Source organism: Mustela lutreola, chromosome 4 (genome assembly GCF_030435805.1).
Source record: "Mustela lutreola isolate mMusLut2 chromosome 4, mMusLut2.pri, whole genome shotgun sequence".
NCBI lineage: Eukaryota > Metazoa > Chordata > Mammalia > Carnivora > Mustelidae > Mustela > Mustela lutreola.
This window is the reverse complement of record NC_081293.1, coordinates 88,443,298-88,469,193: the sequence shown is the minus strand read 5'-3', so window position 1 is coordinate 88,469,193 and position 25,896 is coordinate 88,443,298. Positions and strand designations below refer to the sequence as shown.

The window sequence follows — 25,896 nt, the reverse complement described above, 5'->3', positions numbered from 1 at the left end:
AGGGGCGTGGCGGGGGGGCAGAGGGAAGTGGGGGGGATTCCATGTGCTCAGCAGGGGTTGGATCCCAGGACCCTGAGATCATGACTTGAGCCAAACTGAGCCACCCAGGTGCCCCTGCTGCTTTTTTGTAAAGGTGGGGGGAGGCGCAGAGGGAGAGGAGAGAGAAAATAGGCTCCATACTCAGCATGAACCCGACTTGGGGCTGGATCTCACAATCCTGAGATTAGGACGTGAGCCAGAAATCAATTTGGATGCTTAACCGACTGAGCCACCCAGGGGCCCCTAATTTGCTTTTAAGTGCCCCATCACATTTTCTCTAGCCTTCTTCCAAATGACAGATATCCTGCTTGCCTCCAACTCCACAGATGCCTCAGCAAAAAAAAAAAAGAGCCCCAGACATGTTCCCTTAAGTGCCTATGAGCGAATTTCCCTGAGACATGCATCCTGGAGGGGAATCATGGGCTCACACCAGATGCATGCAGGTGGCAAAAGAGGGCCAGCTTACTCTGGACGCAAGGGCTGTACAGTTCCCCTAACCCAGGGAAAACCTGGCCCTATGGGCATTTTGAGCCAAATGATTCTATGTTGTGAGGGGCTGTCCTGTGCATGTAAGAGGTTTGGCAGCACCACTGGCCTCTTCCCTCTAGAAGCCAACAGTATACCCTTCCTCAGTTGTGCTGGTAACAAACGTCTCCCCACACTACCAACTGCCCCCAGGGCGGCAAAATCAGCTCCAGCCGAGAACCGCTGCTCTACTGCATTTCTGCCAACACTTGGCACTAGCCAGCTCACTTTTCTTCCCCTGATTACCTTTCCATGTTCGATAGTTTTTAAAGATTTTCTCTCATGTTACTTCTCTGTTGGGGTTGCTGGCCTCTTGGTCTGCAGGAATGCCATTGCGTATCTTCTGGATACTTCTTTATTGAAACTGACCTAGCAGTGATCTCCTGCCCTCTCAGCTCATTAACTCTCTCGGTGGCACGCTTTACCGACAGAAATCCTCAATGTTCGTGTATGAGATTCATCAGTATTTTGCTTTATGGCATAGACTCAAGAAGTCCTTCCTCATTCTGGGTCACGAGCGATTTCCCTCTATTCCTTTACACTTTTACCTTTCATCATTTGGTCTTGAATCCAAATGGAGCCCATCTTCCGTGTAGCATTGGGCAGGAATCCGTTCCTCCATCTCTCCATGGGGTGCCTCTCTCTCCCCACGGCCAGTGTGTGGTGCCACAGGGATTATACACTGAGTCCTCATGTGCTCGTGGGTTTGTCCCTGAGCCCCCCACCCTAATTCACTGATCTGATCACCCATCCCCGTACCAATACCAACAAACTGCATTTCTTTGGCCATCGAACATGTTTGTTCTGGTAACTGACAGAGCGATCCCCCTTATATTTCGGTAAACTTTACTTCCCCAACTACAATTCAATGTAAAATTGTCAATTTCTCAAAATACGCACTGTGATTTTTGTTAACATTGCACCAACTTTATAAAATGACTTGGGGGAAATTAGCATCTTCACAATACTATATTACCCCAGCCAGGATTATTCACATCTTCTACATCTATTTCCTTTTCACAGGTTTTTTTTTTTTTGTTTTCTTGTTTATTTTTTAGGATTTTACTTGTTAGAGAGAGAAACAGAAAGCACGAGTGGTGGGAGTGGCAGGCAGAGGGAGAAGCAGACTCCCCACTGAGGGGGGAGCCAGACTCAGGGCTCCATCCCTGGACCCCAGGGATCACGACCTGAGCCAAACATAGATGTTTCCCTGACTGAGCCACCTAGGTGTCCCTAATTTTTCTTTAAAGAAGTTTTTGTATACCTATAGAAGTTGATTCCTTGATACTTTATTACCATTAGGAACTGGTCTCTTTTAACCTGTGTCTTTGTATTAAAGTGCATTTCTTGTCGACACCATCTAATCAGTACTTTTTTTTTTTTTTTTAAGATTTTATTTATTTATTTGACAGAGAAAGAGCACGCCAACAAGCAGGGAGCAGAAGAGGGAGAAGCAGGCTCCCCACTGAGCAGGGAGCCCGATGCGGAGCTCGATCCCAGGACCCTGGGATCATAACCTGAGCTGAAGGTGAACGCTTTACCTACTGAGCCACCCAGGCATCCCCTAGTTGGTATTTTTCTATTTAAGTTTCTAGTTAGTACTGCTGCTTAGATGTTTAAAACTGATTGTACAAAAATAATAAATAAATAAATTAATTAATTAATAAAATTGATCATATATCCAGAACTCACTTGCTTTTCGCCTGACTTCAGTTGGGATTCCGAATCACAATACCCTCCTAAGGGTGTTTCCCTGTTGGTATCAAAGCACCCCGGAGGCTGGTAAGTGTATTAGAAAATTGCCTATGAGCAGAGGATCAGAACAGAGAAAATGCTAGAAAAGCACCATGAATACCCCCCAACCTGTAACTCAGGATATTCTTGTCCCCCCAGACTCAACATCTTCCTTCCTTCCTACATAATGCACCAGGTAGATTTTGCCTCTAGGTCGATGGCTCCTTCTTGCACAGAAACTTTATGCATACAGATACGTGTGTGTGTTTGTAGCACATACTAAGCGGCTGCAAATTGTCAACCCTCTAAGCTCGGGAGCTACTCGCTTCCTCTCATAACATGTCGATACAATAACCCAAATGCTTGTGGTCTTGGAACCTTCATGACAACCACTGCACCCCAGCAAGTCAGCAAGCACCATCGCTTGCTCCCCCAGGACTCTTCGGTGCCCGAGGCAGCAAGGCCCCACAGCGCAGGCTGAGAAGTTAGGAGTCGGTCAGCCTGAACCACCATTTTCCTAAGAGGTATTAGTTTTAAAATCCTTTTTTTTTTTTTTTTTTTTTTTTTAGAATTTATTTATTTGACAGGCAGAGATCACAAGGAGGCAGAGAGGCAGGCAGAGAGAGGAGGAAGCAGGCTCCCCGCTGAGCAGAGAGCCCGACGCGGGGCTCGATCCCAGGACTCTGGGATCATAACCTGAGCCGAAGGCAGAGGCTTTAACCCATAATACTGAGCCACCCGGCACCCCAAAAGCTTTTTTGATATGGAAAATTGACATCTAAAAATTCCCTTCCATCTGTCATTGGTAACTTATCTCCTGCACTTTAATGGATGGAACAGGACTGACCAACCACACTTAAGCTTGCATTTCTTCCAAGAAAAATCCACTTAAACCAGACTCAAGGTGAAAGCTTTCAGGGAGATTGCATCTGCTCTGAGTCAGTCCCTAGATGCGATAAGCTGGTCTCTGGGAAGACATGCCATGGCTTCCAGGTCACCTGATGGCTGGAGAGGTGCCCTCCAGGATCATCCCATCCCTCTGCATGAGAGGGGGGGCACCACCTCCCACCACCCTGCAGGGGGCGTTGAATCAGGCCTGCGCACAGCAGTCTCCCCAAAGAGGTCTCACACTTGCTTAACTAGTCCCCGGAAGAGGTTTGACACTCACTTAACTAGTACAAATCCTTCTCCTCTGTGCTGAACAGCATCCTGACAGGGTTCCCAGCTCCAGTAGAGGCCCCAAATAAACACACCTAACATATTTTAAATGGCTTTATTAAAGGCTATTAATATAAAATACAACCAAGTTACAAGTTGTCAGTAAGAATGTTTCAATTGTTTTTGAAAACATGTAACAAAGAAAGGGAGGCGGCTCTGACATCCCCGTGAGTGCGGCTTGCAGCCGTCCCCAGCAGGCAGCACTCCCAAACCCAGAGAGCAGGGTAGAGACCCCCAAGTGAAGGAACTGAAACTAGTTTCTGACTTCCTGGGGGTCAGGAATGGTCACCCAAAGCAAGACACTAAATCTTTGAGCTGAATCCCAGATGCACCGAATGGGGGTGCGGGGTGGGGGGGGCACCCAACACCAAATACAGGCTTCAGCTGAAAAGTGTGTATTTTTAACATGATAAATATAAACTCCTGGTTCTAAAAACCCTACCCTGATACATGTTGGGGGGGCGGATGGCAAACTTAAGAGCTTCATTTGTCCATATACTTGGACACACCGAACACAGGTTCCTCGGTGGGCAGGAACCATCTCAGACACCCACTAGCCTGTGTCCTCTAGGCCTTCATGCCTCCTTCTCAGTCCCTGACCTCTGAGAGCAGGGCCAAGCAACACCACTCGAGGATTTCCCAAGCTTTGACTTTACCTTTCATCTCAGGAGGCCGTCTCTCACGAAACTTAAGACTCTGTAGAAACAAGATTAACTGAATAGCTCTGAGCAGAGGCTCCCAGGTGGCACCTGGGGAGGCAGAGATTTTCTACCATCCCCAAACCCCTCAGCTTCCAGGGTCCAACTTGAAAGGAATAATTGGGCTTTATGTAAAAATCAGCAATTAATGAGAACCATCTCCTCAGAGAACAGACAGCTCATCTTGGGCTGATTGTTCCTGGATGTAGTTCAGTTCCCCCTGCTACACCAGCCCCAAGGAATAGCAACGCACACCTGTCCATCTCTCGTTTGAGGAAGCGTTTTCAAGCACGGGTTCTAAGACAGTCCGATGTCCTCCAGGCTGGAAGTGGAGGCAGGTGGTGAGCCAGGCTCCGAGACTCAGCGGCTGACCTGAGGGGCGGGCACACTGCCGTGCTGTGTCAGCTGGAGTTTCCCTTTTCCCTCCCCACCATGCTAGAAACCTTCTTTCCCTGGCATGTTTCACTATCCTTAAATGGTACAAAAGAACCTCTATTTGCCATAACACAGTCACCAAAGCAAGAAGGTCATATCCACAACCCTAAGGGCCCAAATGAAGTTTAAGGACATAATCCAATTGGCAGAAACCAAATCAAAAGTTGGCTGGGCCACAACTTTGGCAGAAACATTCCCGAGGGAGGGGGGCGGGGAGGGGGGTAAGTTGCCATGGGCTTTACCTTGGAGCCAGATAAGATATTCTGGAAATCACTTAAGGAGGTCATACGAAACAGAAACGCATTTTTAAAAAGACACACTTTGATACTGAAACTAGGTGCTCACTGGCCGGACTCGCAGGGGTTAAGGCTTTGGGTGAGGAGAACACAGTGAGAGGCCATGTGTAGATCGCACTCGGGTGCGTCCCGCAGGCTCCTGCAGCTCAGGGCCACGAGTCAGGGCATAGGCTTCCCAGGGTAAGGCCCACGCTCCTCCTCGCCCTGTCCCACCCACCTCCGGGGCATGGGCCACCTTGCTCCCCTGGGTAGCCTGGGAGCTGCCACGACACCTGAGCAGCAGCGGGTCACAAAGTCTCGTTCCAAGAGATGCCATTGCTATGACCACACACGTCTCCAGGGAGCGCTGCGGGGCGCTGCAGAAACTTGACTGTTCACTTCGGATGGTGGTCAGGAATGCGGAGGGAGATCCGTCCAGGGAGTCTGACCAGTCCTCGGGATGAAGACGTCCACTGGCCCGCCAGTCTCATGCTGGAAGGTTCTAACACACCTACTCAGAAGAGTCCATCCTCTAACACCTGCCGTCCGCCCTTACCCCTGCAGACGCCCAAGACAGGGGACATCCACAGGCCACGTGAGTAGCAAAGAGCTTCCAGAAAGAAACCAGTACACACCCCAGAAAAGTGGCAGCCCTACAACATCTAAACCTAGATACAAAATAATGAAAAGTTAATACAAAACTTTTAAACATGCAGCTCTTCTTAAACAGCTATGAATGGTTTGAATAGTTATCGGGGCGAACTAAAGAGCATCTCTGCCATGTGCCAACAGTCTGTTTCCTGGCAACGCCGTGAGGGTGGAGATGGCACACGATCCGACAAGCGTGGCTTCAGGTGGCCCTGGATGGCTGGGGACGTTGGGTGGGGACTGGGGGCAGTGGCAGGGTCATCCTTCCGTGGTCAAGGCTGGCGTGCTGATGCCACTACTGAGGATATCACCAACAGCCACCCAACCAAAGTTCACCCAATTAATAAAAAGGGGAGAGACTAAAGGAGAAAGAGAGGGAAATCGCTTTCACGATTTTTGTGACACAATGAGAAAGCTTTATCTCTGGGGTGGGGGGAATTGGGTGGAACTGGGAATGGAAGCTTTATGTACAAGATCAATGGAATTCCCTAACAGTCTTTAAAAATTCCAAATGCAAAACTTCTGTTATTAAATCATTGAAAATAGCATATATATCTGGCCTTACCAAAAAGAGAAAAATCTGGAAATCTGGACAAGGCAATATTTACCAGTTTCCAAATGATTAAGAAAAAAGTGTAGGAAACCAGGAAAATACAAAGGGAAATATTGCCCATTTTATCCTCCTCCACCACACCGCTTTGGAAAAACACTCCAGGGGTTCTTGATTTTATCGTTATTATTATTATTTTGGTCTAATACATTTTACCAGTTGTCCAGAAAATCGAATCCTGTCTTCAAGACAACATTACTTGAGGTGACCTGTAGAAGGGACATGAACACCAAAGTAAGACACAAGTTTCTTTTCTTTTTTTTTTTTAGTTATACATAATCTAAAAACAGCATCTCATTTAAATTGACCCAAATGAAATCGCTCCCTTCCATGTTGGAGCTCCCTGACCTCAATTTGCCTCGGTGCTTGGAACCAGAAAATGAAAGAAACTTCAATAGGAGCCACACTCTGCCAGGATCCAGCGCTTTCCCCGCTCTGTCCCCGGGCAAGTCTGCAAGCAGCTCATAGAGAAAAGGAGAACAATGTATCTTTTCTATTGTGCACGGACAAGCAGGGTGAAAGGCAGTCATCGTGGAATAAGCGAACAAGTGACAAAATCTTCCCGATGCTCTCACATCTGGTGGGCGTCAGCCTGTGGGAAGGACGCTCGGACGCCCGCCCTCCACGGAGCTGGCAAAGAGCAAAGATGCTTTGGTGGAGACAATGACACCAACGGACTAAAGCAAGTTCCCTCGCAGCTTGTCTCCGGCCCAGTATGGCTGCGTGTGACACTGATGCAGAGGGAGCCAAGACGGAAAAACCCAAAAGAATTCAGGCAAGTGGTCCTCTCTCTGCTTTCTACTAGTTTCTTCAATGAGGTTGGCATTTCTCTGTGCTTTGCACCCAGAAATCTATTCTCTACAAGGATTTCATGTGCCTTCTCCGACTGTCCACTCCCCCTAAGCACACCTCCCTGCGTCTCTTTACAATTAGGACTCTGGGGTATTTAAATAAAAACTTCCTTCAGAGAAGACCCAGGTGCCAAGAATCAGAGAAAGATCACCAGGGAGGCACAGCAGCCAGCCTGGCAGGTCTGTAAGAAGGAGCAGGTGGCAGGAAGATTAGAGACCCAGAAGAGAGCAAAGACACCGGGCTGCCTGCCTGCCATCACGGGAAGGACAGGGAGGCACCCAGAGCACTGGCTTAAGATGGTGAATACACCGAGGAGGACAGGCTGGAAAGCTGAGGGGCCGCTGATGGGGCCAGACGGAGCTCCTGTCACAGGGCTCCCCTTCTTCAGGAGGTCATCTGCTGGGAGGGGTGGAAGCGTCTGAAGCCTGGAACCCCCTTCCACGAGCTGCCCAGACAATGACCACAGCTCGACAACACAAAACTCAACTGTTAAAACCAGACAAGAGATCCGAACATTTGTTCAAAAAAGGTATACAAGTGGCCCAAAAACAACAGGAAAAGAGAGTCAACATCACCGCCCACTGGGGACAGGCAAAGAGAAACCATGACAAGGCCTAGAGGTATCATCTCCCGGCCATGAGGATGGCCATGTTCAAAGTAGAGAGAAAACCCGCTCGGCAGGATGTGGAGAAAGGGCCCTGTCACGCGCTGCTGAGGGAAGGAAAATGGCGCCGCCCCTGTTGGAAACAACATGGTGGCTCCTCAGAAAGTCAGACACAGAATCACCACATGATCCGGTGGCCTGTCCCCAAGGACAGAAGGCAGGGACTCGAACAGATGTGTGTCCAGCCACACTCACGCCAGCATGGTTCACAGCAGCCGAGGGGTGGAAGCCAGCCATGCACGAGGCCGACCCCAGATGGAGGATAAACAAAGTGTGGTCAGTCCATACAGGGGAGTTATTCAGCCTCAAAAAGGAAGGAAATCCTACCCCATGCCACCACGTGGATGGACCCTGAGAATATTACGCCGAGCAAGATAAGCCAGACCCAGAAAGATGGAAACTGTAGGATTCTACTTAGATGAGATACTAAGAGTGTTAAATTCACAGAAATATCAAGCAGAATGGCGGCTGCGAGTGGGGGGGGGATGGGGAGTTGTTTAATGGGTACAGAGTTCTGTGATGGACAGTGACAATGACCGTATGACCCTGTGAACACACCTAATACCCCAGGGCTGTCTACTCAACATGGCACATTTTAGACTCTGTATGTTCAACCTAGTACAATACACATTTTTCTAAATATGTGCTAAAAGGAAAAAAAAGAGCGAGAGAGCACCAAAGAGTCCGGATGGTGCTCACATAGAGAAAACCAGCAAGGCACACAGAGAGGAGTGTGGGGGATGAGGGGCACCCCCCAAGGCTGCCTGCCTGCCTGCCTTGCCAACAGGTAGCTCCCCCAGCCTCCAAAATCGAGACTCAAACCTGAAGATCCTTCTTTTCCTCCCCCCGGCCATCCTCACTTGTGAGCAGGTGGCCCTTCCCATCCCTCCTCCCCTCCCCACCGCGGGACTCCACAAGCACGCCCACCCACCCAGAACACATCTGCGGGACAGCAGCGTGAATGCTCCGCACAGGGCTCCGCACAGGGCTGTCCTGTCTCAGATGGACGGGACACAGACCTCGTGTATGTTCTCACCAGGTGCAAGAACAACCCACGACTGTCCCCCAGAAACGGTTCTCAGACATGCCCGCATCCAAACTACTGCTTTGCTCCTCCTAATGCCTCAAAACCAAGGCCTCCCTCTGTAATATGATGACTTTGGGTTGGTTTTATTTATTTTTTTTGTTTTTGTGCAATCCTCTAACACTGGCTCTATTTCAATTCATAACCAAACATTGCATTTTCTCTTCAATCTCTCAAGCAGGGCAGACCAGCGGGTACAGAGAACGGTCAGGGCTCCCATGAGAAAAGGGAAATCACTCAGAAGCCACTCACCCTGTTTTCCCGCACTGTCCTTTTCTCCAGGACACATTCCTCCTCACCCAGCAAACCTCTCAGATCTTTCTTTTCCCTCCCCTCAAAAAGTACTCCTTTCTTAGGATTCCGCCCTGGACACGTAACACTATCCTGTCTGGAAATAAGCAGCTACTATCACTCCCTGAAGCCAGAGTCTCTTGAGATGGAGCACGGTCACTCTTGGTGGAGGCTCGGCGGTCCCATCTGCTTGCTCCATGTCCCCTTTGGGGCATCTGCCGGTCCCTTCCTCCCCAACACCTCAGCCCAACTTTATGGACCCGTCAGCGGAGTGGGCATCCAAACCCCTCCCACACTGACTGCCGTCTCCCTGCGAGCTCCTGTGCTCACGGCCCACTGCCAGCCCTCCCTTACCTGCCCTCACACACCGGGGGAAGGGCAACAGGTATCTGCGACATCTACATGTAACAGGCACCAGAACAGACCCGTGAGATGTGTTTCCTTGTTCGTAAGCCAGTCACTGAGGTGAGTAACAGCCCAGCTCTCCTGATCCCCAAAGTCCCCACATGGAACAGGCAGGAGAAAGAAAGGGAAGAAGAAGAAGAAAGTGAGCCCATCTGTGGTCCACCCATCTTGTGGGAGGTCTCCCTGGGTCACTCCTGGAGGAGGGGCCGCCCACCTGAGTCGTCATGGGTTCCGAAAACAGCCCATCCTCCACGTCCTCCACGACATCCTGCTGGTCCTCAGGAGAGGGCAGCTTCCCTACAGGCTCGGACAGGATGGCTTCCTTCCCCGTGCTGGCGCAGGCCTGGACAGGCTGGGGTCTCTCATGCTCGACGCTGACACATGGAAAGACGCGCTGCTCCTGGCGGACGTTGCTGGGCCTCTCCCCCTTGGCCTCCCTGTCCTTCAGAGCGGGATCCTGCCGGTAACAGGCAGGCAGGACCTTTTCACCTTTCTCCATGGACTTGATCTGGCTGGGCGTCAGTGACTGGAACTCAGCCTCGGGGCCCTCTCCCCGGGACCGCTCCGCGTTGATCTTCCAGAAGGAAGCTTCCTCCTCCTTCCGGGCAGGACCCAGGGCGTCCAGGCTGGAGGACTTGCCACCCTGGGAGGACCGGAAGGCCTGCGAGCCCTGGGACGCTTTTGACAGCTGTCTTGGCTCGCTGGCCGTGCCGCTGGCCGGCTCTTGGATGGATAAGGAACAGACGCTGAACTCCATCTGACTCTACAGCGGGGACACAGAGGGGAAAACCGCACAAACCTTAAAATCCACGGCAATGGGTGCGTGGCTCCCACATCCGCCCACCCGACCACGGTGACATGGCTTGTCATCCGCCAGCTGCATCCTTCTGTCCTGAGGGCTGATCTTCAGGACGGCAGTCCGCACACCCACCCCAGCAGAAGCGTGGACACCACGGCCCCGCCACACTCCAGGCCACCGACGACGCAGACTGACTCACTGAGGACCCTGGCCTCTGCCTGGTGAACAGAGCACCTGATCGTCTCCTTGAGAGTGCTTCCAGCACCTTCCAGAGGATGGGCTGTCTGGGGGTGACCGCCCTCCCTGGAAGGTGAGGAAGAAGGTGCACGGCTCAGCGCACCCCGGCCCCGCAGTGGGGGTCGGCACCCAGCCCCGGCGCCCGTGGCTCCCCACGTAGGGTGGCGGGCGGCGGACACGGCTGAAAGAAACCAACAGAGCCCAAGCCTGCTTTCCTGGAGGAAACAGCGCGGGGACCCACCCCACCCGCCCCTGGCGGACATGCCGGCTGCCACAGACCACACGTCTGGAAGCCCTAACGCCCAAAGTGAGATGGAGGAGGAGGTGGGGCCTCTGGGAGGGGATCGGGCCACGACCATGAGGGCACCACGATGGGGTTAGTGTCCTTGTGAGAGGACCAAGAGCAATGGTCTCCTTCCCACCATCCAAGCACACAGTGGGCAGGAGGCTGTCTGCCAGCTGGGAACCCGACCTTCCAGCCTACACGACTGAGGCAAAGCAATGTGTGCTGTTTAACATATACCCCCAGCCCACATCTGTGCTGTCACAGCAGCACTGGACGAGCGAGAACGTGGGTCACACGGGGCTCTTGGGAGAGACGCCCCCACTCAGCACTGCTCTGCAGCTACGACCTTGACCCTGGGCCTGAAGCCCGAGGCCATCACCCGCTGGAGACTGCGCAGGGCACACACCATGCCCGAGTGTCCCAGAAATGCTTTGCTCCATCCAAGGCTGCTCAGCACTGACCTCCAGCAAAGCCGGCACGATGCCGTGGAGAACCCACCGGGAGGGAGAGGGATGGCTCAGCCACACGCTCAGCCACACAGGCCGGGGCGCGCATTCTCCCAGGCTCTGCACAGCAAGCAATGAGCTTCTACGTTTCTACAAACCACCTTGAACCTTCCTCACCCTACTTCTCCCTGAGACCCCCTTCTTCTTCTTTTTTATTTTTCTAAGATGCTATCTGACAGAGAGAGTGTGTGTGGAAGCCCTTGCACACAAGCAGAGGGAGGGGCAAAGGGAGAAGCAGGCTGCTCCCTGCTGAGCAATGAGCCCCATGTGGGACTTGATCCCAGGATCCTGAGATCAGGACCTGAGCCTAAGGCAGTTGCCTAACCAACTGAGGCACCCAGGAACCCCTTCTTCTTCTTTTTTAAATAAAAGTAGTGAAACTACAATACAGAGAGCTTGGGAATTAGAAAAGAAGTCGTTCATAAGCTTCCCTTCTTCTGTAACCCCTACCTTTCGTGTTTTTGTTGCTTTTTCGTTTCAGGAGGCTGGGATTCTGTTATGCCTGTAATCTGGGGCACTGTGGGTGCACCTCAGTGGCATAGTCGGTTGAGCATTTGACCCTTGATTTTGGTTCAGGTCATGATCTCGGGGTCACGCCATTCTAATTAAGGCGCAACCATCTCCATGCATATAGCTCTTCCTGTGCAGAACTCATTTCTTCAGATACCTTTCCAGATGTGAAATATCAAAATCCAGAAGGTTTAAGACCTTTCCTTTTTATGGTTCGAGAGGCACACCAGCTGATCTGTTTTCCAGACCTGCCCCAATTTCTACCACCGCCAGCGATATAGCAAGACTGTATTTTCATTTACTGTCTCATTTAAACACTGTGCTAACTTAATACACAAAACCTGGTTCTTTACAATTGTAAGGCGTAATCCTTCCCTGGGTTTTTACACAGAGCGTTCGCCCCGACTCTCACCGATGGGCACAGACGTGTTTGTCAGAGAACGATGAAACCGTTGCTTTTCCAGAGAAGGATGATGTGCGGGGCACAGGCGGCTCGCTGCAGTAAAGAGAACCCCAGGGAGAAGCCATCACAGCCCCAGCTCCGCCGATCACAGCCCCCCTGAGTGCAGCTCACGCATCGGGCACTTTCCCTAAGCTGCTGGGCTGGGTTTTTTAAAAGATGTTCCCTCTTACAAGTGAGCAAATGGAGATCCGGAGCAATGTGAGCAGACGGTCCTGGGTCACTAGCCCGTGAGATGCAGCTGGATTTCCACCTGGATCCAGCAATCCCAGACCTGAAGCTGCGCCGGGCATCGGGCCACGCATAACAGCCACTGGCCACCAGGGACGACATCCACATAAACGTCAGGACGTCCTGTACAGGACCGGATTTGGGTAAGTACGCTAATGATCTAATTTGATTTTGAAAAGACTGTTTCTGAATGAGCCACTCAGTACTCTGTATATTTCCAAATGCCACAACAGAATACAGGGAGACTGTGGGCAAAGAGATGATGCTTTCTTTAAATAAGCAAGTTGCTAAAGATACCTCGGAAGTGGAGACCAAGGCTTAGAGCAGAGATGACTTTGATCTGGAAATTGCAATGTAAGGAAGGCGCTTAAAACTGAGCATTTCATCACGCCCCAGGCTTTTTTTAGGATCAGCAATTTCTCCAGTGGGATCTCTGCTCAGAAGCCTCTGGAAGGCTGGGCTGAGCCCTTGTGTACGTGGAGGGCAGCCATGGACCGAGCCAGGGACGCTGCAGAGAGGAGGGGTCCCATTGGTCCCCAGACCGCTTCGGGCCACCATTGGTAGGGTCCCTTGGCAGCACTGGCAGGACGCGACAGCCTTGAACACAACGAAACGATGGAGGCTGTGCCATGTTCCTCAGGCAGTTGGAGGCCATGTGGCCCTCCTCAGGGGACAGTGTCGTCTGATCAGAAGACACGGCTATCCTGACAGTAGTGGCTGCTTGGTTTCAGGGCTTTGGGGTGAAATGGGGAAAATAACTTAGAGATAAAAAAATTTCTAGCATCAGGGTGCCTGGGTGGCTCAGTGGGTTAAAGCCTCTGCCTTCGGCTCAGGTCATGATCTCAGGGTCCTGGGATCGAGCCCCGCATCAGGCTCCCTGCTCTGCAGGGAGCGTGCTTCCTCCTCTCTGCCTGCCTCTGCCTATTTGTGATCTCTGTCAAATAAATAAATTAAATATTAAAAAAAAAAAAAAAAGTTCTAGCATCTTTGATTCAAAGCCTTTTTTCCTGGGTATACATCGTTTTTAATTTTGCGAAGAAAACAGGACTACACTCTCCTAAGAAACAGTCCTGCCTGATCAGCGGCGCTGGAGCCGGGTCTTTACCAGGAAGGCGGAAAGGGTTCCCTGTTTGTATTTCAAACACACACCTGCTGGGAAAGGACAGGGCAGGAAAGAGGAAAGGAGCAAAGGACCTTCCCCGTATCTAGATCTCATCTCACTTGGCTCCAAAACTCCAGGAACTCTATAGAGAACCCGGAGCAGGAACAGGGTCTGGGGGAGAACAAGGCCGCTCCTCCCAGGCCTGCGCCCTGCTCCGGATCGCTCCTCCTGCCCCGGGGGGTTCACTGCTGACCCATCTCCAAGCCAGAGGGAAAAACGCTTCCAGACTCATCTTCAAAGACATGCTGTTGGGCAGGTCATAGGCAAGGGGCACCTTCCACTTCAGGCCATTTCAAAGGTGTCGCTGCTTTTCCCTTCTGCGACTCACCCCTCCCGGGCTCCTCCCTGCTGGCCACTCCCCTGCTCCCCCAGAACAGGGCTCCAGGGCTGCTCTGGCCTGCCACGCTTCCCCCAGCTGCCAGACAACCAAACGGCAAAACCACCCACCAGTTCCCTAACCCTGAATCTGGGCTTTCTTCTTTTTCAGTAAAGAAAGGGAAATAACCATCCTTGCCTTGCCAGACGGCCAGGAAGATTAACAAGCACCTTAGACATCTTAGACAAGCACCTGGGGGTACAGTAAGTACACAAAGTGCTTGTGTTTACAAGCTACTTTGCTCTTCTCCTCAGTCCCCATGTGGGGCGTCAACAACATTCCCAGTGGGTCCCTTCCAGGCTCTGGCTCCTCCCATGCCCTCCTGTGCTCACCAGGGGCAGGGGTGTGGTGCCTGCTGTCCAGCGCTGCAGGGAGTCTATGCTGGAACAGCAGAGCCAGGGGATGGCCCCCTTTTGAGCGCCCAGTATCAGGCCCTGGAGTCAGGGCTGCAAACTTCCCTGAAAGTATCACGGCCGAGCCACTGCCCTGTCCTGTGGCCTCTCCCAGAGCCTGCGGTTCTGGGACAGTAGGGACTCTGTCCCCCTCGCCTTCCATCATGTCCTTGAAGGTCACACCATACCACTGGTCCTGAGAGACGGTGTCAGGGGTGCCCTTCTGTCTCTGGAATAGATCAGTTTGAGGGATGGGGACAGCCCGGCCTTGTGAAACCCACAGGTCTAACGGAGGGGTTGGGGGGGCCGCACTTCTGGTCCCTGTGATGAGCTCCGCAGAGCAGAGAGACAACCAAGTTCCAGATCCCATTTTCTTATTTCTGGAAAAAAGGCTGAAGCGCTCTTGGGAAGGGAGGTGGTGCCAGGTCCAGCCCCTCTGCACTGAGCGACCCCGAGCCAGGGCCCCGCGGAAGGACGCTGTGTGTGAGAAGCATCGAGGGGGCCAACGACTCCAGCGCAGCCGCCCCGGATAGGGACAGGAAGTTGGGCTGGGGGGATCCGACACTGCGGGCTCCCGTGATGCCTGAGATGGGACATGGTGGGGAGGCATGGCGACAGCCCATCCCCTACACCCCCGGCCCTTGCTGAAGCCCCAGGGAGGACGCGCGGGAGGATTTCGTCCCGCCAAGCCGGGACTGGACGTCAGTCACCCCATGTGGGGACCTGGGTCTCAGCTGGCCACGTCCGTTCTAAAAACAGCAAGACCACAACTGAGCCCAGCATCTATTTTTATACCCCACTCACTGGAGAGGAATGTGTAATATTTCAGTAAAGGGGGAACACACGCAGCCAAAACTAACTGTTTGGCTTGGCAGCCTCCGGCAGATCTAAATTGTTGAGACAAAGCCTGCAGAATCGTCAGGAAATATAATAGTTTACTGGAGCACATCAGAATAAACCCACAAACCATGTAGCATCTAATCTCCCCACCTCCTCCTCCAAAGAAGGAAAAGAAGGGGAAGATACACAAAACTGGTAGAATCACGAAACCAGCAGAAGTGACAGCCTGACAGGAAAGGCGCATAATGCGGCCACCCGGACACTGGGAATGTCAGACCCTCCGGGCGAGCAGGGGCGGCTGGGCCCAGTGGACTCCCCGCCCCAAATCCCAAAGCACAGGCTTGGACTGGGGGCTGAAGAACATTCCCCTCTACTTTTCCCAGGGAGCTAGGGGACCTCCAGACGCATGGACAACTCCTGCTCCGGTCCACGGGGCCCCTATGTCGGGCAGAGTGAGCCTGGGGAAAACCCCACGGAGGCCCAGCAGGTGGTGGGTGCACAGAGGCCCCAGGGGCCGAGGTTGTAAGGTTCAGGGACAGCGTGGCCTCTCCCCTCCAGGGCCTTGTCCTCTCACAAGGACAACAGTAACGCCGCGTTGTCACTGAAGAGGCAGCGTGCGAGCTATAACACACGTTGTGCACGCGGGCTTGGATGCCTAGTCCACACCCCTCACTTTGTGCCTTGATCTCCTTGTCTGTAGAGGGGGGTTGTGGGGAGGCTCACACGGGGGGAAGGCACCAAAAATGCTCACCACAGATGAGAGTAGGGGAGCCGCTCACCACTACTATGGTGGGGAAGTGCGTAAGCACCTGAGTGCCGCGGGTCTGGGGGACAGGTTGGACCTTCAAATAGTTGCAATGGGGGCTGAGCAAAGGCACTGAGGCAGGGGAGCACAGTGCCTGAGGGACGGGGCTGAGGGGTATAGGACATAGCAGGGGCCAGAGGCACAGGGCTGGGGCCGCTGGGCTGAGGGAAGGGACACATCACTCCAGACACGGAGACCCAGGATAAAGGTCAGAGCGCCACAAGGATCAGCTCTGGGTCTCAGGAAGGAGAGCTAGGGACAGTACAGGGGTGGAGGCAAGGAGGAGGGAGAGCTGACTGCTGGGCAGAAATTGGGGGGGGGGGGGTGTCTTGGTGAGGAAGGCCTGGAGACAGCAAGCAGCCCAGGAGTTGGGCTGTGATGGGGGCCCAGGGCAGCTCTGTGCAACCGTGAGTCTCCAACACTTGCTGGCAGCCAGGAGGGACAGCCAAGCTGTAGCTTGGAAGCCAGGGCCTCCCCGACGGCAGAATGCCCTTCCGTCCCGCCCAGGCAGGAGCCTCCGGCAAGCCAGGCAGACCCGAGCTCCACTCTCTCTCCATTGATACAAGCTACCTGCTGTTACTCTCTTCCTTGGCCCCTGCCAGAATCCAACCCACAGCAGGAACGGCGACACTGACCCCCAGGCCTGGAGCAATGCCACGTGTGTGCCAATGCCAGACCCAGGGCACAGCGCACAGGAGCTGTGACACCGTTCTCTGATCTTTCAAACATTCAGCACAAAGGCCCCTAATTGCTGACTCTTCTTCCCAAGGAAGAAGCTGGAAGGGGCTAGAAGGACTCCCTGCTCTGGGAATGGTCTGTATCAGCCCCCAGAGACCTTCTGATATGAAAGGAATCAAGGAGCGGATCCCCACCAGCCAGCTTCCATCCCTAAAAAGGCAGTGTGCACTGGGAGGGGGACCAAGATGGACAAGAAGAAGCCAGGAAACCAGACAGCCCGGGCGGGGGCAGGGAAAGGGGAGGCACAGTTGCGGGTGGGGAGGTGTCCCTAGAGCCCAGTGACCCAGCGAGCGCCAGGGCCTGACCTGCTTCTGCAGACATCTCTACATTCCCCAGCGCAGACCCCCCGGGGAATGTCAAGAATCCTCTCTGCTCCACGCCTCCTCCTCTGGAGCATTCCAAGCACTGAGTTTTTTCCTCTCAAAACATCAGCAGCATGAGAGAGGAATCCAGCGTGGGGCCCCACGGCACCCCCCCACCAGCTCACCCGCCAAGCTGATACATGACCCCCACTCCCACCCAGCTAAGCCTCCCTTCCAGGATGGAAGATGGCAGAGAAACAGCGGCACCGGGCAGGTGACCCAGGTGGGGAGGATGGGATGGAAGACGAAGCAGGGTTTGGAGATGGGGGAGAACAGCTGTTACAGAGCCCTCGGGGGCCCTCAGGTTCCCAGCACGGGGCCGGCTCAGGCTCTGCCGGCGGGAGCACCGCTGGCTGGCCTAAAGGAAGGATCCCCAGAGACGTACAATAATCGGCCAATGACCCCCAAATCCCTGGCATTCTAGGTTCTGGCAACAATCATGACCTTGGGTCAGGCATTCCCTGGCCTCAGCTGATCTATCGGGGGCTCAGGAGTCAGAGCAGAGGGAGAGCTGGGCACGCAGCTGGCCCTCACTGAATGTCTGCTGAGCTTGTATCTCCCAACACGTGTGTACATACGTATCATGGGAACGGGGAAAACGACAGAAGGAATGTGTGTGAAAGCTTTTCTCCTGCGTGAGTTCTGCCACCGAAGGAGGCCAAGCACTCACTGGACAGTGTGTCGAGGGCAGAAGTGTCTACTCACCTCTGAATCTTAAGCAGAACATCTGACAGAGGCTGGATTATGATAAATGTCCACTGAATTTCTGAAAAATCGATGAATGAGGTCACAGAGACTGGCTGGAGCACGGAGGCCGCCAGGGGCTGGGGGAGGCGAGCTATCTGAACGGGAAAGAGCTTCAGTTTTGCGAGAGAAAGAGTTCTGTGGCTAGAGGGTGGGGACAGCTGTCTGACCGTGCGAGTTCACTGAATGCCACAGAACTGTCCACAAAAATTGCTAAAGTGGTCAATTTCATGTGTAATTTACAACTGAAAACTAAAAAAGGAAAAAAACAGATGAGGGAGCAACAGTCGAGTGAAAGGACCCAGTGTCACGGCCGCCGGGGGAGAAAACCCTAGCAGGAAAATGCCTACATGTCAACTACACTCAAATTCAATAATTGTTTAAATAAATAAACTGCTACAAATTCTCTGCAATTCACTATGAAGAGGAGTAATCTATTTCCCCCGACCTTGAACCCAAGCTGGACCATGCCTCGATACAGCCAGGAGAAGCAAGCAGAAGTGACACAGGGCCACCTCCCAGCCCCAGTCTCAAGCAGGCCTGTAGCCTTCTGCCCTCGCCCCCAGGGGACTCTTCCACCATCACATGAAGAAGCCCAGGCTGGCTCTTGGGCCACACGGGGCCCCATCAACACCCAGCACCAACGGCACACGGAAGAGAGCTTATCTCCTGGAGCGGCCACTCCCACGGGACAGCTGTCCAATGCCCGGAGAGCCATCCCAGCCACAGCCAACGGAAGAGCCGCTGAGACCTGCTAACACCGCCGAGCCCCAGAATCGTAAAGCTGTGGGGTGGTTTGTTGTACATCAACAGATAACAGACGGAGAGAAGAAGGTGTCACATGGGGGCAGGGGGAGCAAGTGTCCGCATCTGAGCCCCGAGTCCTGCACCTGGAGATCTAGGCCACCCTGTTGTGCCTGAAGCCACCTCCTGTTTGCAGCTCTCCAAAGAGGTTCCCGCCAGTCTGGAGGTCTTACGGCTGGGGAGGTGAGGGGTGGGTCCTTCTAGAACACGACCTTGTCTTGTGAAGACTGAGTAGGGCAGGCCTCTCCGCTCTCTGCAATGCTATTTTGCCTCTACTAGGTTATAGCACTCAGCTGCATAAGTGTGACCTCAAGAGATCCAACTAAAAGGTGAGGCCCCCAGTTGGAGACGTAAGCTGGTTCTCTGCTAAGCGGGCAGAACCTATTAACTTCTGGAGGCTCCTCAGTTGACCAGGTTCCTAAGGGACGCGGCTCACGACTGCGGACTCTGAACACGAGCACACGTGTGATCCCTGACCCTGTCGGCTGTCCTCGTTCTCGGGACACCTGCGCGCCAGGCTGGCCCCAGGCAGCTGAGCCCCGTCGCAGCACCCAGCCCAGCCACTGCCCATCCTTGTCCCAGAATGTCATCTGTAGCAAGTTAATAATAGATGGCGTGTCCCATCTCGCAAACAGCGGATTCAGGAACATTTCACAAGGTAAATTCTTAATAGAGCAGATATTCTCATGGGGCACAAGATGGATTTAGGGCTTAGGACGTTCTAACTCTTTTGACCTCTCTGCCTTTTCATCACTGTGACGCCGCCAAACGGAGGACCCGGTCCAGGAAAATCTGTGCCGCTTTCTGGGACGCTGCGTCCCAGGCTGTTTGGTCCCAGCCTGCAGGGGGGCCATCTGCCTCTTACCACCAGAGATCACCCGCAGGGTTAGTGCTCCTCGGTTAACCCTGGGGAGCCCATCGAAGGAGATGGAGGTTCCTGCTGACTGTCGGCGTGCGGACGTCCTCTCTACCCACCCACAGCTTCCCTTCCAGGGTGCCCGGGCGGGGTGGGGGGGGTTCCTGTTGGTTGCAGGGGCTCCTGTGTCTCCAGCCTGCTCCTTGATATCCTTCAAGCAGCACCCAGATCCCTCGGGAGACCCCAGCTCCCAGGCACACTACCTTGCTCACCCTGCCCCCTGCACAGACCTAGATAAAAAATGCCACAACGCATGTGTTTGCACTGTTGCTGTACGGTGTTCAGGACCCCACGGGACAGCACGCTGGGGGCCGAGGGACTCTGTGCCCACCAGATGAACATGGGCCCTGCGTAAATGCCACGAATGCTCAAAGCCAGCTCCCAGCTCTCCCATGAGGACCGCATCACACCCTCCCCCATCCCCATCAGGTGTCACCCTTGGCCCCATCAGCAGTCACCCACCAAGTGCTGCCCTCAGCCATCTGAACCTTGTCAAACATTTCGAGACACAGGCCCCCACATGAGGGCCTGCTGGGTGTCTCGCAGACCCCCCTCCCCCAATGCTCTGCCCTCACTCAGACCCACCGACTCCGCAGGCCCCCTGGATGCCCACTTCTGCTGGGACAAGCGATGCAGGCTCAGCGGAAAACCAAGCACAAGGCTCGGAGCTTCAAAGCCCTGATCTGACCTCAAGTCGAAGCCCTCTTCCAGGCACACTGCTGTCTTTGTCACCCCTATTCCAGGAAGAGCCCCCTGACACCCAGCACTAAATGTTCGAGAATCATGGCATTTTCCCCTCTTTTTCTTGGGTGACAGACACCTGCCTCTGCGTCCCTTTGCATCTTTGCAACTAGGGAGGCTAGGGGAAATGAATTAAAATCAGTGAAGCTGATACCATTACGCATCTCTGGCAAGAATACCGATCAATAATGACGATGATGACAATAACGATGGTAAAAAAGTGACCAGAAGTGAGAGGTCCTGGCGGGACCGTGTTTGCTAACACCTGCCTGTGAGTGTGAACCCAGGACCCCTTCAAGTCTGCAGGGTGCCCAGAATGTCTCTCTATCCCCCCCACCACCCCAGACTCTGGTGCCTTAGCATGGAACCCCTCCAGGCCACCTCCGCAGACCCACTGTGTGGTCCTTTCCTCCCATCCTCCTGGCCCTTCTGAGCTCATTGTAATCAAAGCAGATGTTTCCCCCACCCCAAAAGCTTCCCACCAAGCTCTGCCTTACTGCTGGTGGGGGCAGAGGTAGGAGCGGAGGAAGCCCCCGACGGAGCTGACCCTGCTTTCCCAGGACAGCTGGGGCCCCAGTCAAGGGCACCGCAAGACCCCGGCTGGTGGTACCGACGGCCACTTGAATCCCATCACGACCCCCGCACCGGTCTTCCGGCCATCACAACTCTCTCCTCTCCCGTGCTTCTCCAACGGCAGCCGGCAGCAGAGCCTCTGCCTTCTGAGGCCACCAAGCGCTGCAAGAAAAGGAGAGAACCACACAACTCTTTCTTAAAAGGACAAACAAATCTAAATTTAATCCAACTTACCCTCGTTTCCCAGGAGAAGGGGGCAGAGTGCTCATCTTGCCAAGTTATGTCCTAAAATAAAAATTCAAGAATCAATGTGAAACCCAAACCCAAACATACCCCATGCAAACATCCACCCAAGGCCACGGGGGAACCGAACTTGGGATGCATCTCAGCTCCTGGCTCGGGGCAAGAATGACGATTCTCTGCTCCGCGGCAAGTGTGCTGTCCTCCTCCGTCTGGCTCCCTTCTCACCTTTCCAGCGGAGGCGCCCTGGCCAAAAGACGCCCAGTCACCGTGTGGGAGGCCCCGCGGGGACTCGATGGTGGGGATGTGAGCCAGAAGGGAAAGGAAAGGGGCTTTACGGGCTTGGGCCTTGGCTCTACCAGCGACGGCACATGAGGCCATGCTGGGAAGAAGATGCAGTCTTCAGAGCCTCAGTTTCCCTAATTTGGAAGAGGAGAATCATGCTTCCCTTGCAGGGTTGTGGAGACGATTCAATGAAGAAACAAACGAACAGAATGTCAGGCAATAATCCTCCAACCAATGCCAAGGCAGCTGAGCCCCCCGCCCCCGCCGGAGATCTGAAAGGCGCGACCAGCAAAGTCCATGAAAAACATGTGCATTTCATGCCAGTGGCCGCTCGGAGTCGGAGCTCTGACGCCGCTCACACCCTCTCCAAGAGAACACGATGGCAAGAGCCCTTCAGAAGGGTAACCCAGAATCCGATCACGGCCCCACTGTGCTCGGCTCACTGGCCTGAACAATGATGGGAAAAGTCGGCTTTTCTCGGCTACCCGCTCCAAGCCCAGCCATCATCCTGTGCCGGGAAACGTCTCTCATCTGTGCTTCGCTTCTCCTGGGGATATTTTCTGAACCCAAAGTTGGGACATACTGGGCGATATGGACTCAACATGGGACAAGGTATTTTCAAGTGAGACGGCCCTTCCACAGAGCCCCCTGGGGAAGCGAGGGCCTCCCCTCAGAGGCAGGAGATCAGGCTGTGCCCTCCGCTGTAAGGCACACAGGGTCTGCAGAAAGCCCACTCTTGGAGCCCCTGCCTTTTCCTTTGAACTTGCCTGCCTCGACCCCTCAGGCCCCAGCTGCCAGGAAACACTACAAACGCGAGGGAATGTGGGCCACGGCCCTCCCATTCGGAATTCCAGCTCAATTCCGTTTACAAACCCTATCCCTCCAAAAATGGAAGTGGGCTGCCCGGAGGAATGTGAGTGAAGGAGCCCTTGAGACGAGAGGGAGGCCGTCAGCCCAGCCTCAGCTGTAAGGGCTCCTGGGTCCAGTTCAGACCTCAGGTGTGCGCGGGGCACAGCAGCAGAGCAGCGGGCGAAACGACTTCCACGTCTCTCCAACTCTACGAGCTCGGGGCCCTCTAAGCTCCTCTCAGAATCATCAAACAAGAAGGACTTTGTTTCCACATGGGGAAAGTGAAGGAGCCTAACGGCATCTGTGCATCATTTATTCTAGATTTGAGTTTGAGGAGGAAAGTAAAGGAAAGTTTCAACTGGCAAGTGGGCTCTTTTAAAAAAGATTTTTATTAATTTATTGGAGAGAGAGCACACAGAGGCACACAAGCAGGGGAAGGGGCAAAGGGAGAGGGAGATGCAGAGCAGGGAGCCCTGCTTGGGGCTCGATCCCAGGACCCAGAGATCATGATCTGAGCCAAAGACAGACACTTAATGACTGAGCCACCCAGGCGCCCCTGTGCTCCTTCTATCCAGACACGGAACAGCCCAGTGGCCACCTCTGTGGACAGAGGAGGAGCTAGAGATTAAATGGGCAGGTAGAGGCAGGGGAGGGGGGTGGAGGCAGAGGAGGAGGGGGCAGACCCAGGGACCACGGCACACTGGAGCTGGGTCCCCTTATCATACGGTATAATCCGTCCTTCTATATTAGTTATACAGCTGCAATTGGCAAAACTTAAAACAAGGCTTTCGGTTTGCAAGGAAAATGAGTGCAAGACCAGAGGACCTGAGATGGAGCCCGGAGCTCGGCAAGCACATTGTCACCATGGGGCAGCCCGCAGTGGCTAACATTCTGGGGGGGCACAGACAGAGAGAGGGTCACACCGGGATTTCTCCCCAACTTGGTGTCAATAGTCTTTTGTTTGCTCCAGCAAGAAACTCAGTCAAGGGGCAAATTCCTTAGATTTCTGCAATTCTGAGCTCATAAAAAATAATAAAACACTTAACAAAAATAAACATGCCAAGCAAAAATGTTATTGGAGCGCTGATGTCATCCGTGGCTGCACGCTCCAGCACTGGGAACAGACTCTCCAGGCAGAAGAAGGCAAAATGGGACCAGACCTGCAAAGTGGCACCGCGTGCGCACTACGACGTTCTCTTTCTCCTTCTGCCACGATGATCAGCACACAACCAAAACGTGGCCAGGCACACACCCTCCTTCTGCAGGGTGGCCAGGAAGGGTCCACCACCTGCCGTTGCTGCCCAAGGCCTGAAACTGTCAAGACACCAAAACATCTGCTACTGGGACCCCAGGATGTCAAGGAGCAGGCTCGGATTCGGCCAACAGTCCTCCCATTCAAATTCCTCTCCCTAAGGGACGTCTCTCCCAGAAACCATGCTGCACCTCTCTGGAAATTCTTTCTTCTCTGGAACACACACAGGAAGAAGCCCAGAAGTCACCAGACTCCAAAACAGCAGGACAAAGAACAGAGTCCCAGAACACACAACCCCTGGAAATCATCAGAGGCCAACACAGCCCAGGGGAGGCTCTGCTGTTCCCAGGTTCCAAGGACTCCGGGATGGACAGACATCACGTCGTCTTTGCCCCAACACCCCAGACACCCTGAGTCCCTCTTACTGGAAAATGTTCACCAGACACAAATGTTCTCCTCCTGGCAGAAAAAGTACTTAAAAAAAAAAAAAAAAAAAAGAACATCTGTTCTCTGCCCCTAGTCCCAGAATGCATATTTGCATAAAATCTCCAGCATTTACTTGACTATTTGGTAAAGAATGTATACCCGAGTGTTCTAAGGTCTCTGGGGGCCTCAGACATTTGTACTTTTGGAGGCTACACCCAGCAGGGTGCTGGAGCGGGCTCGTACCAATTCGCGGGACCATCAAATGTTCAGGCGTTTTTTGAACCTGCTGTTAAACACAGCCACTGCTAAAAATTAAGTTACATAAGCACAGTTAAAACACACAGTATTCTATGCAGCCTGTTGATTGTATGGGTTTCCGTAAGGGACCTTGGAGACAGCCCTTTCAGTGGATGCTGACGTCTGACCTCATAGCTATCTCCAGTTTAGGCTGCACACAGCTATGCGCAGTGCCTTTGGAAAGCCCCAGGGCACAGTAGCCAGGGTCCACATTCGCCAAGTCATCATGTCCATCCGTACCAAGCTGCAGAACAAGAAGCCTGTGATTGAGGCCCTACGGAGGGCCAAGTTCAAGTTCCCTGGCTGCCAGAAGATCCACATCTCCAAGAAGTGGGGCTTTACTAAGTTCAATGTGGATGAATTTGAAGACGTGGTGGCTAAAAAGCAACTTGTCCCAGCTGTCTATGGAGTAAAATACATCCCTGACTGTGGCCCCTTGGACAAATGGAGGGCTCTGCACTCCTGAGAACCTGGCACTATCCCATCCTGTCATATTCATGCCCACCAATAAATCCAACTTCCTGTCAAAAAAAAAAAAGAAGGGGCACCTGGGTGGCTCAGTTGTTAAGTGGCTCAGGTCATGGTCCCAGGGTCCAGGGATCAAGCCCTACATTGGGCTCCCTGCTCAGTGGGAAGCCTGCTTCTCTCTCTCCCACTCCCCCTGCTTGTGTTCCCTCTCTCGCTGTGTCTCTCTCTGCCAAATATATCAATAAAACCTTAAAACAACAACAACAACAACAAAAAAAAAAACACCACACAGTATTAGGGGGCGCCTGGGTGACTCAGTTGGTTAAGACTCCTGGTTTCAGCTCAGGTCATGATCTCGGGGTCAGGAAATCGAGTCCCACATGGGGCTTTGCACTGAGCGTGGAATCTGCCTGAGACTCTCTCTTGCCCTCTCCCTCTCCCCTGCCCAAATAAATTAAATAAAATCTTTAAAACACATACATTGTCTTAAAAACAAAAATAATACACTCCATACCCACAAGGGTGGTGGATGTGGAGAGCGTGGAGCCTTCCTGCGCTGTTGGGGGAAATGTGGGAAACAGTGTGGCAGCTCCTCAGAAAGGAATTAAACACAGAATTGCCATCTGATCGAGAAGTTCCACTCCTGGAGCTGCAGCCACAAGAAGTGAAAGCAGGCACTCGGACAGGCACCTGAACTCCAGCACCTGCCGCAGCATTAGGCATTGGTGGCCAGAATGTGAAATGATACCAGTGTCCAATGATGGCTGAAGAAACCAAAGGTGGCAAATCCGTACATAGAATCCCACTCAGTCTTCAAAAGAAAGGGAACTCTGACGCCGGCTACAATGGGAATGAACCGTGAGGACATCCTGCTAAATGAATACGTGAGCCACTACAGGGCAAATGGCACGTGACTCCACTTCCCTGCGGTGCCCAGACTCAGGCACATGCATGGAGACAGAAAGCAGAACGGAGCTGCCTGGGGAGGGAGAAATGGGAAGTTACTGTTTAATGGATTCAGAGTTTCTTGCCGAGGGGATGGGAAAGTTCTGGAAATGGACAGTAGTAATGGCTGCACAGCAGTGGGAAAGTACTCGATGTCTATTTAAGAAGGCTTAC

General features: G+C 53.3%; 2 protein-coding genes and 1 pseudogene across 3 annotated transcripts in view; 2 read left to right on the top strand and 1 right to left on the bottom strand.

Moving 5' to 3' along the window:
- Positions 1 to 3,557: 3,557 nt before the first annotated feature.
- The window catches only part of C4H1orf198 (chromosome 4 C1orf198 homolog), a 32,063-nt gene continuing 9,724 nt past the window's right edge, over positions 3,558 to 25,896 (bottom strand). The window contains exons 2-5 of one of the 2 annotated variants that reach the window (XM_059170492.1): positions 21,195 to 21,245; positions 9,693 to 10,241; positions 9,428 to 9,559; positions 3,558 to 6,391 (exon numbers count right to left, since the gene is read on the bottom strand). In XM_059170492.1, coding sequence (XP_059026475.1) covers positions 9,434 to 9,559; positions 9,693 to 10,241; positions 21,195 to 21,245 — 726 coding nt within the window. In that variant the 3' untranslated portion in view covers positions 3,558 to 6,391; positions 9,428 to 9,433. The remainder of the gene's footprint in view (positions 6,392 to 9,427; positions 9,560 to 9,692; positions 10,242 to 21,194; positions 21,246 to 25,896) is intronic. The other variant, XM_059170493.1, reaches the window with a different exon arrangement.
- On the top strand, positions 23,585 to 24,999 carry LOC131829096 (large ribosomal subunit protein uL16-like). Its single transcript, XM_059170494.1, has one exon. The coding sequence runs from the start codon at positions 24,473 to 24,475 to the stop codon at positions 24,773 to 24,775; it is 303 nt and encodes a 100-aa protein (XP_059026477.1). The 5' UTR covers positions 23,585 to 24,472; the 3' UTR covers positions 24,776 to 24,999.
- Positions 24,315 to 24,412, top strand: LOC131831022 (small nucleolar RNA SNORA70; annotated as a pseudogene).

What these genes read in the sequence shown, in the direction of transcription:
- LOC131829096 (XM_059170494.1), top strand. Translation starts at nt 24,473, where the DNA reads ATGCGCAGTGCCTTTGGAAAGCCCCAGGGCACAGTAGCCAGGGTCCAC.